Source organism: Cavia porcellus, unplaced genomic scaffold (genome assembly GCF_034190915.1).
Source record: "Cavia porcellus strain 051 isolate PalLab524CR breed Dunkin Hartley unplaced genomic scaffold, mCavPor4.1 scaffold_2, whole genome shotgun sequence".
Lineage (NCBI taxonomy): Eukaryota > Metazoa > Chordata > Mammalia > Rodentia > Caviidae > Cavia > Cavia porcellus.
The window spans coordinates 8,953,861-8,969,349 of NW_026947485.1; the positions used below are offsets into that span (position 1 = coordinate 8,953,861).

A 15,489-nucleotide genomic window follows, 5' to 3' on the forward strand; every position below is an offset into this window, starting at 1 on the left:
CCTCATGTAGAAGACGCTACCCTAAAAGAGCATTAGTCTTAATGACTCAGGATGTCTCCCTTGGGGACAGGAGGGGCTCCAGTGTGTGGCTGATCAGCCTCTCTCTGCTTGAAGAGAAACTGGCCTAAGGTCTTTCAAAGTTATGCAGGTATGTGCATCCAGGCCACTTAACTAAGTAAAGACATAAGCAACTAGACATTCCCTTGATTCAGTATTTTTAAAATTGGTATTTTAAAAAGTATATTTGTGTCATATTAGCAGTTTTCCGGACTCTGTATCCTGAAAACAGGATTCTAAGGAGAGGCAGCGAGAGCCTTAATTAACACATTAATGCATCATAGCTTAATTAACTGGTTTGGTCTGAGTGCAACCCCACCGACCTGCTGCTGGAGAAGCAGCCCACTGTGAAGTCTCAGGTGGTGCACACTGGGCTACCTTTGCATGGGCATCCAGCTTGGAGTGTCTGTGGTTGTTTCCTACTTGGCTGTGCTTAAACTCTTTAAAGTATCTGGGTTGCCATCCATATGGGGAGAAAGCGAACTCATAACGAGGGTATGAGTAGAGCTTCGGTCCAGATAAATCTAATAAAGTTTTGTATCTATGGCAAGCATCTCACATGGTTTTGAGGATGTTTACGAATTATCACAGTCAACACGTGTCCTATATTCAAAGGGCAAAGGATAAAGGTCAACCTCAGTAGCTCTATACTAAGAGCAAAATGCGAAGATAACAATTTCTGTATTGCTACGATGTTTTCTGTCTGGGAAATCTCAAAATGTTGGACAAATATTCATCCTGTCCGTCAGGGTGTTGGGTTCTGCTTTATTGTTGTTGATGGACTGTAATTCATCGTTTCTGACAAAACCTGATTTTTTATTTGTATCAGAAGTAAAAATGAATGTTAAAATATCTGTCCATTTTTTAAAAACCTGGCAATTTCTTGGGCTGCCAGAAAAGGTATTTATGCCCCGCATGTGGAATGGTCTTCCTGGTTTTGACTTCAGTTTTCTCTGGAATTCTAGGCAGGTCATGTGTGGCAAGGACTGGCGTTCATACCTTATACGAGGAATAAGAAAGGGTGTCCAGGGCAATGTGCTCTTTTCTTCCCTCAGTCTTTGCATACAAGATAACATCATTTTCATGAGACTCTCCAGGGTCACAAATTCCTCCTGCACCAAACAAAAATTTCCTGTTGTTAGCAAAAATTTGCACCCAAAACAGCAAATCCCATGTTAGACTTCACAATAAGAAATAATCATGCTATGCAGATGTCATTTAAGAGTAACCTAAACAAAAGTAATCATATCAAAGGAAATTATGAAGATAACACAGATGGACCATGTTAATCATCAAAGATTTGATATTTGAGAAGCCCAAAGTAAATTTTGGATAAGGTTATTCAAATAATGGTCTACACTGAGAAGTAATTACATCTCCCTGTTTCAATCCATGTTCAAAACATGTGTTCTGCTTTTTAAAATAAATCATCACACTGTAATATTTGAGAGCTTTATGATCAAAGTTCAAGACCTATTGATTATGGTTTTTAAAAAGACTGGTGACGGCTGCATCAGAGACTTCTGACATGATGTAATTCAAACTGCTGCAAACGTGGCTGTAGTTTTGTAGCATATATACTTATATTTTAAATGCAATTCATTTTACATTTCTGTTTGGTGCCTCATTTGATTGCTGGGAGATAGGTACAGTAGTTTATCCCTACTACATTATCATCACATGAATGATGTACCCTTAGAGCTGAAAGGTAAGTAAGATTATCCTCATAATGAAATTAAATAACAAAGTACTTGAAATACAAAATAAATTAACCATGGGCAGGTGTTATAGTTTAAACTTTTGATCTTCTATTCACTATTATGCTCATAACATAGACTAACACTGACTAATCTCATTAACACTTACTATCTGTCATGCATCAGGTAAAATTACATAGCAGCATATTTTCTCATTTCTTAATAACATTTTCATGTAAGTAATAACAAGTTCCCACTTTGCCAAGTGAAACCGAGGCTGTACAAGGCTGTACAAAGTGCTTAGAGTCTCAAAGGGAAGTCTGTATCTAATGTTCTTCTTTTAGACTTTAAACCTATATTATTATAGGGAAGTCTTGCGGATAGTATTTGTAAAGCACTGAACTTTGGCCTCTTACATATGTTAAGCACATGCAAACTGGCATATAATAAATATTTACAGATTAAGTAATCTGAACTGGGAGCAGAGAATTCAGATACAGCGATGATGTAAATCTCATCCCAGTGGATGCTTACTGTTCAAGGTTAACAACTTGTAGAGAAACATTTTATGCTCTCTGACATTTATATAATATTTTTGAGCATTTCATTACATGCATCAGTGTATACATAGAGCTGGTAAAGCCATCATAAATGATGGTCTCTGGGGGAAAGATCCTGGGGACAACCAAAATTGCCTTTTTATTTTTTATCTGAGCGCTGAGCACATATCAAAGAGGACTGAAAAGGCGAAAGGAAACAGCTGGAGGAGTCAGGCACTGCACCTAAAGACGTAGGATCAGACTGTGTTCTCTGTCACTGCACTAGCTCGCTCCCTGTACCCTTCCTGCTCTTCAAAGCCCAGGCCTTGAACTGCTTCTGTTTTCAGAGAGAACAGACAGAAACACGCATGGGGGCATGTCCAGCCCTGAATGGCAGAAGAAAGCCCAGAAGAAGCCAAAACATTAATGCAGTGACAAACTTTATCTAAAAGACCCTGCAGGGGTGATTTATCAATTCCGTGAAGTTTCCCTAACAGCAGCTTCTACGGAAGAAGTGGCTTCTTCTCTAACTTGGTAGCCCTCGATGCTTTGTGGAAATTGGGACTCCAGGCCTGTCTTTTACAGCAACGAAGGCAGAGGAAGGTTTCAACGAGAGCTAGATGAACGGGCAGTTTTAAAGTTATTTTAAATACTGTTCTAAGAAGCGCTAATGATCCTTATTCATATCAAGAAAGTGATTCTGTTGAATTTTTACTATTTCCAGGTCACTGGGCTAGAAAGGGAAATGCACCTTGGCTTCAAAAGGTTTGTAACTGAGCATAGAAAACAAGACCAGGACGCGGTTGTCCCTGATCTGGAGTTTTGCTTTCTATGATTAGTTACAGTCAACCACGGTCCATACAAATTAACATTTCCCTTCCCTCTTAAAAAGAGACCACATTCAAGCAACCTTTATTGAAATTAATAAATGCTAATATTATTGCTGGTAAGATCTTTTTCATATATCAACCTGTTTCATAGATATATATATATTACATATACATTATATGTATGTATCTTAAATAGTATATAGTAAACAGGACTTAAAGAGGAGTTGAGTTTCCCAAACATCCCCCACCCTACAGCTGTTGTTCTTTGTTCTAATACAGTAACCTGTGTCCCTGTAAGTAAAATTTTAAAACCTCTTGACCCTATAATATCCTGTTATGCCCAGGCAGGGCCACCAAAATATGCTACAAAACTGTCACAGCCTGACAATCTGCCTTTGTTCTCCTGCTCACCACAAGTTCCACACCAAAGACCAGCCACCTTGGTAACATACATACAACTTTAGCCCTTCCTCTGTTTAGCACTTAGCACTTTTGGACAGAAGTCCTCTGAGCCAGGTGTACATCTAAAAAAATGGATCATCCAGATTTTCCTTTGGCTTCTCTGGTCATTTGAATTCTGCAACATGTAAAGGACAAAGTACTATCTATGATTTATGGTAACTACTGGAGGTCTTTGAACATATTCTCTATTGATAGAGAGGACTACTTATATGAAATAATGATAATTAGCATTGTACTATATTGTACTGTTATAAACTCAGTGAAGATTTAAAGAAAAAAGATACAAGTCTGAGGTAAAAGAACAGGGCACACAGTAGATGCTCAGTAAGGATGAAGGAATGGTGTCTATTCAGTAATTTTGTTTTGTTTCCTGCATTCTGACTTGACAAGCAGTGCTGCAAACTGGTCTTCAATTTATATTGGATAAATAAATGTAAGAGTAAAGAAAACAGACTTTGACAGAAGTTTTGAAAAGAGCTCAAGTTTTCCAGAAATGATAGTTACAGAATTTATGAACCAAAGATAGAAGATACCACAGACAGGGATTGAGAGGGAGAGAATATCTTATGTAGTTGAACAGCTGGACACCAATTTTCCTAAAGGGCAATATTCAGTGAGGGTCATTTACAAACTATCTTACCTTAAATCTCTTTCCCACCAGGTATTACAGTTTTAAGGTCTTTTTTATAGGAATGGTCTTATCCTATCCAAAAACAAAAATCCTTCCCTGGATGCAGCTGCTTCCTCCACATAAACACCTATCTTTTTTTGATACTGGGGATTGAACTCAAGACCTTGTGCTTGCCATGTAGGCACTTACACACTGAGCTAAACCTCCGGCCCATGCACCCAATTTCTTTATCTCTACTGATGCCCTTCTTGAAGAAGGAAACCTATTTCAGAGCCAGGTGTCCCTCATTTTTAGATTCACGTACCTCGGAGTCCCAGACATCACCCTCTGCAATGCTCTCTCAAAGTCCTTACCTCTTAGATTTGCCCTGGGTGGACTTTCTTCTGTGGTACTTCCCACACCAGAGGTCACTTTCCTGTCATCTTAACCTGATCCATTTCTTCCGTCCTCTTCCAGGTCAAAGGATACCTTCCTCCCACCACCCCCAATTCTTCCTTTCTATCTCCCCTGTACCCCTCCTTTCTGCCTACTCTGTCTTTCCAAGCAGCATCTAGATGAGGGTTCTCTCTAAGAACTGTCACATAATAGGACACTTTCAACTCCGAACACCTACATATGGTAATATTCAAATCAGACTCAAACGCTGACTCAAAGTTCTGTCTTCACATGGCATTCTAGGAGCCTCAGAGGTAACATATATACTATCAAAATCTGCTCCACGCTTGCATCATTTTTTACCATTTTCTCGTTGAGGAAATGACATCACCTTTCCCATCACCTAGAAGAGAAATCTGTGTCTTCTCCAAAGCCACTAGCATAACCCCCAAGCCAAGTGAGTGCTGACATCAGTGCTTCCACACCCCCAGCAGTGCCACCTCTGTGCCCTCCTGCATTTACCTCCACCACTTCCTCAAGTGCTTCTGTTTGGTCTGGTACTGCAGCCCCTAAGTTGGGGGTCAGATAACTTGTACTGCACAGAAAGGTTTGACACACAACCTTAACTGTTTCTCTGAAATGCAAGCTTAACTGGAATGTGTTTTCCTGCTTGATTATTTTAATCTTTTTATATGCATCCTACAATTATCTTTCTAAAACACAAATGATATTACAGAACAGGAATCCTCTGATGGCTCACATTTCTTAGAGTAAGTGGACAAAATTCCAGTGTATGATTAAAGAAAATCACCACTGTGGCTCCAATTCTCTTTCCTAGCACCATCTTAAGATCTTCCATTCAGCTATACTGGGAAAATCAGCAGGCCCCCCAAATATCATGTATGTTTATTTTTAGTGCCTCCCCATCCTCTAATGGATTAATTTGGAATTCTCCTGTTCCTAAAAATGCACACCATGCCCAGCTTTCTAGGCTGAGTTCAAAGGCAAGCTCTTTCACAGACTTCACCCTCCTCCCTGTGACTGCCCGTCGCTTTCTGCGCCCTTCATGGCACTTTCCTTCCGGTACAGCATGTGGCATCTTCCTGGTCACCGTCAGAGGTTGTGTGGGAGAGCGCCTTGTCTAACCCTATGCCATCGAGGGACAGATGCCTAATTACTAGGCACCGTCCTGCACGTTCTGCTGGCATTGACTCATTTGACCAACAGCGCTCTGTGCTTTAGTGTGACTTAGTTTCCTGCTCCCAGTTGTATTCTTCATATGACTTGGCTTACGGCTCTATTTCAACAGATATTTCTGACTTTTAATTGAATAAAGATTCTTTTATTTTGGGATAACGTGCTTCTTTGGTCTCATTCAATTTAGTTTTTTAATTCATACCTTATACGAGGTATTTTAATTCATTAATTAATAGTATTTTAATTCATTAATTAATGCATTTTTTTTGCTCCAGAAAGAATTAAATATGACTTAACATTTCATATATAAAGACACATTGATGATTTGCCCTTATGTAAACATATTCAACTGGGCTGATTTACTACTAAAAAAAATCAAGATTCAAATATATTGTGTCAGAAAAAGGGAAAAGAGAAAAAATTTCAAATTTTTATAAATTTCTGTTTAAGGTTTTCCAGGAACCACTTTTGACAGTCTGAATATTAATTCATTGAAGGAAATGAGTTTGGGGCCTTTCACACACATAAACGATTTCAAGGTCAAGGTGAGAATCTTCCTCCCTGTGACAAGGCATCATTTTACATTTGAGACTTCTCTGCTCTGAACAGAGCACGACTGGAGATGAGGCTCACGGCCTCACATGGACCATTCGCATGACACGGCCTGTGCTGTGACGTCAGACAGGAACCTGTTTGTCCTGAGAGCCTGCCACTCTTGCTGGTGGGTTCAAAGGTAGACGGTGTTTTTTCCTGTTTTGCTTCCAGATGTTGCCTGTGCCTTTCCAGTCACTCAACAGAGAGCCCTGTGACCCTGCGCACATTTCTGGGATGACACCAGTGAATGACTATGTCCCCATCGCTCGTGCTGATTAGCATGATAAATTTGGGAGGTTACACATTTCAGCTTCCACTTTTGGGTATTTTTCTAACACAGATTTGAAGCAAAACATATCTTAAGAACGCTTCTCTTTTTTTATGTGTTTGCAAACAGCAAGCAGAGTTTTGTTAAAGCACAGGAAAGTGTTATAAACCTGTTACTTCCTTATTTTCCCACAGCAGGAATGTGAGGCAGTGACAGCACCAATGACAGTGAATGACCCAGCCTGAGTGAGGACTCTCTTGGTGAAGTTACAAACTATGGACAAAGAAGGAGTTTTTCTCTCAGCCTCGGTCCCATTGTCCCATTGTGTTTTCAGTTAGGAGGGTGAGAAGGAAGAAAGGTTTTTCTGGTTTCTTTGTCTTTGGGCCTAGTCACTGCATACCGTGCCCTGTGCTCCCAAGATGGCGTCGGCATGGTTGGTCTGAAGTAGAGATGAGCACAAATGATTACATCTCCTCAGAAACAGGTGCTGGAACCGTCCCCAGGGTCAGCAGGTACCTACCCATGACGAAGTAGAACCGCAGGTTCCCAAAACCAGTAGTGTCCATGTACGGAGTGCATAATTTCCTCTCTCCATCTTTGAGGAAGACCATTGATAAACCTGATTCTATTGTTCCGCATTCTGTACCAATGACAGCTCCCGAGATGTCCCATCTTTAAATAAAGAAGATTCGTTGAGAGTTAGAATCTTACATCAAAATTTTATAAAGCACAGCACTTTATTTTTAATGTAGAACATTTATTAGTAGTGAATAATTCTCAAAGATGTGGAGCTTCAGACCTTAGACAATGAATATAATTTAAACATATTCCATTCACATTTGTGGTTCTTCTGTAGAATGACAAGTTGAATCAATATTATGTATCACTTGTGTACTATATGAGTAAAGAGATAGTCCAGAATGAAATAGTCTGTGTTCTTAAAGTACTTACAGTTGAGTTGGGAAGTCAAATTTGAACTATAAAATCAGTGAATCATAGAAAACAGTATCATAACATAAATATAAATATGTGTATAGTGTTTCACATATTAATATGGAATAAAAAACCATCAGAGTTCACAAAAGTCTAGCAAGTTTTCAAAAGGCGATGGGATTTAAATTGAGTATGTCAAACAGATCTTTGGATGTGTAGAGGAGAATTAAAATAGTTACCTTCTATTTTTCTATTCAGTGTTAATGCCTGTGCCGGATCTTTTTCTGGGCACTTTACAGATTAAACCTATTTAATGCTCACAGGAACCATGTAAGACAGTAACTGTTTCTACCTGATTGTACATGATGAAACCAGTATACAGAGATGCCAGGGTCTCTGTATAGAAAGGATGGGGTCTGTCTCCGCAGTCTGCGCCCTTATTTAAGCCCTGTGAACAGAGCCGAGATGGGTGATGACCACCAACACTATGAACAGTGCGGACGCGGCACCAACAGACCTTGCTGAGAGGTGTGTGTTGGTGGAGCAGTAGGAAATACATCTGCAGAGGAAACTGGAACCAACCCCGAGAGTGTGCAAAGGGCAGTTCCCACTCCGCTCAGTGACGCTCAGGGGGATATTTCTAAAGTGCAAACATGATCAAATCTCTCCTTTGCTTAAGCTCTTTCTGGAGTTCCCCATTGGACACCTGGACACACTCCTAACTCTTTAATGTAGAAGAGCAAGTCCTTCTTGGTCTGGACTAGGAACACATATCTCGCTCACTGCTCTGGCTGCTTCATGTCTTACTCTGTCATGTACCAAAATTTCTGGCCATATGATATGAATTTAGAGTTACTAAAATATGTTTTCATCAGGTCTCTGCATCTCTACTCACCATCTATTAAACGAACTCAGCCATTTGCCATGGTGTCCTTTAAAAAGCATGCATTCTTCTGTACAGCCTTTCCTGGGTGACCCTCCCACCCCAGCCCCCCACCCTCTCTCACACTTGGATTGTCCCTTTGTGGGGCTGTGCTCACTGTGCATTGTTACTGTTTCTTTATATGCCCTGATTTATTCTGTTATGATAGCGCCTAAGATAGATGTCTTACTTTTATGTTTTTAAATATAGCCCGGTGCCCAATGCCCAGTAGAAGCTCAATAACTCCTACTGAATGATGGGGACATTAGGGCTTCCAGATCCAGAAAGTGTGCAGCCTAACCCAATGCCTGCCTGGACCCACCTTCACTCCCCTCTGCTTTCTCTGGCCTCCTCCTTGTCTTATCCTGCGAGACAATTCACACCCTTGGTACAGGGAAGAAAGCAGTCCCCCTGCCCCCAGCCATAGGTCTGAACTCATTGCTACCCTGGGATTAGCGGTCAGATCTTTCAGTCACAAAGTCCCCCCATATCTAGGCTGAGAGCTTGGTGCCCCTGAGGCTGCCTGTCTTCGATTTCATGGTGCCTTCCACCTTAAAGTCTTGGCTCTGCTGGTTCAGATTCGTCTGCCTCATGGACCTTTGCCCATCTGGACTCAACTCCTTCATGACCACCTGGGCTGTGACTTCTCCACCCACCTTGGCCCTGGGCACACACCCTAAATATCCCAAAGAATCACAGACGTCTTCCGGTTTAGCGCTCTCCTCACGAGTCACTGGCTTCACTGTCTGACTATCTTCCCCTTTCTGCCTCTGGCCTTCATACACACTCCGTCTTCTCACCCTGCAAACTGATTCCCCTCCTCTGTCTTCTTCCCCTCCCAAGCCTCACCCATCCATTGCAGCCCAAGTCTAGGATTTTGGATTTTGTCAGAAGTAGCAGGTCAAAGATTGTCAAGCGGTCAAAGCACATACAATGAAGACGACTTTGAAACTACTCAAATAGAAATCTTGTGACTCATTTTTGGCCAAATAGAAGTCAGAGGCTGGCTCCTTTTTAAAATAGCCATAAACTTTTGGTGGGCAGTTAGGCCATTTCCATTTTTCTTTTGTTATTACTAGCAATGCTACACCAAAGGGCTTTGAATTACTGTTTGCATACATACGAGGTCTTTCTCTTAGCAGTATTTCTCTATTGGTGTGTATGACAGAAAAGAGACCTAATGTTCTAAGGTACTTATTGTATTGTGAGGTTTTTTCTCCTTTTCATTTACAATGGTACAAGCTATGTCCACTTTAGGAAACTAAGAAATCGTCAGCCCAGTGATTTTCCATGTGCAAGAGATTTTTTTCTTGAAAAAATCTAAGTTGAGCTTAGGTGCATATCTAGAAGTTCATTAACTCCAGTTGACTATTTAATGCTATTTTCAAAGCAAAGTTTATGCAGGGTAACAATTTTCAGGAACCCCAAATGAATACTATGCCACTACAAAACCAAACACATTTGGCAACAGATATTGATAAAGGTATGTGACTTATCTAAAAATTCAGCATATAGTATTTGATGCATAATTTTATAATTGTTGTGGTTTATTTTATGAGATACACTTACTATTTTGAATTTGTGCATCATATTTTAAATTTTAAAGTATTTTAAAATGTTCTTTCTCCTTTGTACTTCTACCCAGTCGTATCTAATTGGGTCTTTGTTATTCAGTCAACTGGTCTGTCCAGGGAGCAAACTAAGACACACAGAGGTAAGTGAATTGCTTGCCTGAGGCCCACTGACTGTCTAGCTCAAAGATTGATGTCCTGTTTTCCAGTCTGCTCTTATCTAAACACTTAGGTTCTAAAGAGGGTACTGTGCCAGGATGCTATGCTGAACCACCTCCGTTATAATCCATTTGGGACTAACATCTTAGGAGTGGATTCTTGTGTATTTTAATAGATTGTGGCAATCATTTAAAGAACACAAAGGACAACTTCTAAAACAGTTCTGGGCGGTATCAGCTCACTTGGTAGCCACCTAGGAGCCTCTCTCAGTACACACATGAAAACTCACCGGTTCATTGGTCTTTCACTTGCTCCATTTATCCCAATTAAACTCCTCAGCCTGCTGATTCACATGGAGTTAAGGTGATCAGTGGTGCAGATGAGGGCCCCTCCTAGACATCTACCTGCTCTTGAGTATTTTTAAAATGAAAAATTAGACTGAAAAACGCGGACTTGCCATAGACTGGCAGAACATTCCACTCAAGTGAGAGATGAGTTCAGTAGCTGCTTTCTCTGATTTGTCATAAATAACGTTTCTAGTCTCATCCAAATGAGCTATTTTTACATTTCTACCACAGATGGAGTCACGGGAGAAGATATTTAGACTATGTATTTTCAATCTTTATTTTAAAGTCCAATATCTCAATTTTACTTTCAATTAGTCTATTTCTTCTATGAAGACTGCTAGAAGATAAAAATATAAAAGGTAATTTCTTTAGGAACTCAAATATTTATAATCAAGAAGAATGGAAAGTGTAAAGAGAAAGAAGCAAAAAGAAATTTGCTTTTCTAAATTTTTAAATCAGATCTTTTGTAAGTCTCACTGCGTTGGATAAATTATCCTGCGTTTATGAAAAATTTGGTAGGAACTTGCTATCGCACTAGCTAAGTCTTCCATGAATTTGTATAAACACTGGCTCGAGCCTGTTTGGAGGCAAAATATCCTTAAGTGAATCTTTAGTAAGTCTTTGGGAAGAGCATTGCCAGCTCCTTCAGGAAAGTCGCCTCTTAGACTTCAGGGTATTGATTTGAAAGGTCACAAAGTTGTGGCCACTTTTCAAATAAAAAATTCTCTAGTCCCTCGCCAGGCGTGGTGGTGCACACCCGCAATTTCCACACTCGGGGAGGCTGAGGGCGGAGGGTTACAGGCTTGAACTAAACTAGCTCACTTAGTGCCTTATGGAGAGTCTGTATCAAAATAAAAATTTTAAAGAAAGGGTGCAGCTCATTGGGAAAGCCCTGGCTTCAATCCCCAGCACCACAAAAACAAACAAACAAACAAAAAATAAAGCAAAGCACAAAACAGAACAATAAATCTGTCCTAACATAATAATTACATGATGTGCGACTATGAAATTACAGCTTAACCAAGTCTTTAAGCTTTAAGTGATTATTTGTGGTGCTCTGTAGTTTTAACAATATTTTGCGTGATAACACAATTTTTCTCAAAAAGAGCGTTGCCTCTGTGTGGTTTAAATAATGTTTTCTCCAAGGAAATGCAGCTTGCATTTGAAGGAATATCCGCCTAAGGGGTGAACTCTCTGCAACATGAAAATATATTTATTCTTTTATGACTAATTATAAAAGGCCCCACCTTATTTATTATAAATACTTTGGTATCTATTATTTATTACAAGTAGAGTGAAATGGTGTTGGAGCACAGAAGAAAAGTTTTCTAATCAATAAAACGCCTTAAGGAAACCTTGCTCTTTAGACACAGCAAGGTCACAATAATATTTAATTTATGTCTTTAAAATATGATTTGTGTCATAAAAAGCAGTATTTTATGAAGCAAAAATAATCTGAAAAAGTTCCTTGGTGGAAAACTGATGGTCCTATCAGTTATTCTGGAACGCTTTGTGTGTGTTATAAAGCTCATATTTTTAATACTTTTAACACTGATACATTCTTCGAAGGGCCATTTGGCAGTGAACATCAAAACTGAAACTATACACCTGTACTGAACACCGTGTTAGCTTTCAGACTCTGTAACAAAATGCTTGAGATAAACAATTTAAAGGAGGAAATATTTATTTTGCCTTGTATGTCTTTAGTCGGTCGTTGGCCACCAGGGCTCATGGCTTTGGGCCTGTGGCGAGGCAGATAGAACAAGGGAAGCTCTTGGTAGAGCAAATGGGCTCATTTCATGATGAAACTCAAAGTCGAAATAGAGTTGAAAAGCTATGCTTTTAAAGCTCAGCTCTTCATCCCGCTTCCCCACACTGAGCTCGCTGACTTCCAGCCCCAGAGGTTCAACAGTTTTCTGAGCCAGAGAGTGTTCGATCTGTACCTTCATGTTTCCTGGCCTTTGTGCCACCGGCCTGCCTGTACAAATGTGCTTCTGTGTTAGGGGAGGGTGGACTAGCCCTGCCAGTGTGGTGAAATTGTGAATAAATGTATTTTCTCATTTTTAGGTGGTTTTCTTGTGCTTTGGATGGCGGGCAGGCAAACAATTTCAGATGGTAGGTAGGGCTTTGCATCCAGGCCTCTGTACTGGGCCCCAGTCATAATGGCATCCGGAAGAAAAGAGAGGAAAAGGTGGGGCCAGAGTCTCAACATCCCAACATGCGCTTCCAGGGCACACGCCCAGTGACCTCCGAGATCCCCAGTCCATCCCCTGCAGCTTCTCCACCTCCAACCGCACCACAGCCTGGCGACCAAGCACACGGTCTTTAGGGGACACTTCACATGGGAGCCGTCACATACACATATCTGAACCTCTCATTTTCCTCTTGTCTTTTGCAGTTTATCTTTCAGAAATACTTTAACAACACACGAGTGTTTATTATAATAGCTTTTGTCTACCATGAGGGCTTCTCTTTTTTGAAATAGTGAGGATTTGTAGTTAATGAAGAGATAGTCAAAGTATGTTTTGGAGTTTTAAAAAATTCACATTGAAGTATAATACACAAAATATGGTTCTAGTGGGTTCTAGTGAGGAATGGGAATTAGCATGACAGCACTTTTGACTTTTACTTTGAAATAAGCAAATAATTTCCACAAGGGAAAAACAAACAGAAAGGATAAACATAAGGCATTTAGTTTGCATGCATTATAATTCAGAATGAAAATTTAAATTACCTCATAATAGGTTGGTGAAAATATTAAGAACATAAACATAGGAAAGAGATCTAATATCTTAATCAAATTTTTCCCTCTAATATTGGCATAAAGGTCACTAAAGGTAATGGAATTTTCATATTATATACGAAGATTCATTTTGTCATAGTCTCTGGGTTAAATTAAACTATCCGAAGATGACAACTTTGGGAATGAACTAAGGTACAGAATAAAGCCTTGCTATGAAACACTATAGTTTCATACCATGAAACACAATTCTATGAAACACAATATAAACACTATGAATTTACCAAATTCGTAAGTTTTTAAAAATCTTTAGGAATCCTGCGAGGTGAGAAAGTTCATTACATTCACAAGGGCTCTATCTGAGATACACTGTCTGGTATTTACTGAGGGAGGCAGCACAAGCAAATGCTCAGCTACATTCACTTGTATTCGTGAGGTTTATCGCCAGTGAGAGTCCTCTGAAGTCTAGCAAGGCACCTGTTTCACTGAAGCCTCCCCCTTTACTGTGTTGATAGGTTTCCCCTCCACCATGACAGCTTAGATGGAGGCAAAGGATGCGCTCCCTCCGAAGCTTCCCAGCATGCTCCGCACCGCACACGTTCTCCTCTTTCCCTGTAGTTCACCCCACTGCAGCCTTGCTTTAGGTTTTTATTACAGGCATCATGCTCATTTACACTCTGGTTCAAATAACACAGAATATTAGCTTCAGAATGGCTAGAAAAGGGACTGAGGATTTAGCTCAGCAGGTGTAAGCACCTGCCTGGCAAGCATGAGGTCATGAGTTCGATCCCCAGTAACAAAAAACAAAACAAAACAGAATGGCTAGAAAACATAGCCTTGTAACTGGTAAGAAAACACACCCTAGATTGGATATTGTTTTGAGAAACACAATGCATTAGCTTAGAACATTATAGAGTCTGAAAAAATGTTACTTTCCTTCTTTACCTTCCCTAAAATATAGTGCTATTTTTTTTTAAAGTGTCAAAGTGGCAATTCAGGTGAATTTCTAAATTGTGTTTTTCTACATTAGAATTAACAGAGTATCAATCTTTGATGACAGCCCAGTACAGTATGCAAAATGTTATTGCTAAAACAATCATTAATCAGGGACAAACTTAGTGAAAGAAAATTGCACTGTGGGAATTTTTATGGGGGAGTTCCGAGGGACTTTAGCATTAGTTTATATTTACTTATTCATTTACTTTGTTATTTTGTTTGTTTTGTTTTGTTTTTTGAGACAGGGTCTCGCTATGCCGTTCAGGCTGGCCTTAAACTCCTTTTGTAGTGCAGGCTGGTCTCAAACTCACAATGATCCTCCTGCCTCAGCCTCCCAAGAGCTGGGATTACAGGGGTGCAGCACCACGTCCGGCTTTACTTTTGTTATTTGAAAAACTACTATTTGTATCTTATAAACAGAAAAGCAATTTTCTTATGGAAAGAAGGCAATATCCAAAGGCTTGGTTCAAAAGAAAACTAGAACAAGCGATGGTCTATGTTATTTCATAGCTTGTGATAAGTTTACAGTGATTTAGTTGAGCATCTTTAAACATAAAATTTTCATTTTAACTAATGGCCTTTTCTGGATGACATATTTTGCTTGTATTTAGAGAAATGCTATAGGTTTCCCTGGTTTGTTTGTGCTTCCTTTATGTCTTGTTAGCTAACACAAGTATAATTATCCTTTGAGAGCCATGTGGGCCACATCACATTTGTGATAGTAGTTATGGTTGGGAAAACAATGAATTTTCACCTTGTTTGATTGCCTATTCAGTGCCTTGTTTGTGCAAGTTATGCTGCATGACATCATACTATATCTCCTTTCATGTTTAAACTTGAATTCTACTCTATATAATTTTACAATGCATCATTCCTTTTTTGTTCCCTGAGCCTGATACATTGGTTTCTCATTCACTTTCAACGTTTATGTTATTTAAGTTTGAATCCCCCTTAAAGGACAAATATACAGCTGATTGTAAAAAATTCCCGTGAGAATCACTCTCAAAAAATGAATACACCTCACTCAAAAGTTTTACATGTCTGATATGCTTGAACCAGAAATGCTTGGCTGCTGACAAACTGTTTTCTGTTTTCTACTTACCCTGAATTTTATTGTTTACTTTTCTTATTCTTCTAACCTATATTCTTTGTTCCATGTAAACTGTACAGT

At 39.6% G+C, this 15,489-nt stretch overlaps 1 protein-coding gene across 2 annotated transcripts in view; it reads right to left on the reverse strand.

The window, feature by feature from the left end:
- Reln (reelin) overlaps window positions 1–15,489 on the reverse strand; it is a 442,954-nt gene that overhangs the window by 146,674 nt on the left and 280,791 nt on the right. For both annotated transcript variants that reach the window (XM_063237786.1, XM_063237784.1), the window contains exons 12-13: window positions 7,171–7,322; window positions 1,057–1,169 (exon numbers count right to left, since the gene is read on the reverse strand). In XM_063237786.1, the coding sequence (XP_063093856.1) occupies window positions 1,057–1,169; window positions 7,171–7,322 (265 nt within the window). The remainder of the gene's footprint in view (window positions 1–1,056; window positions 1,170–7,170; window positions 7,323–15,489) is intronic.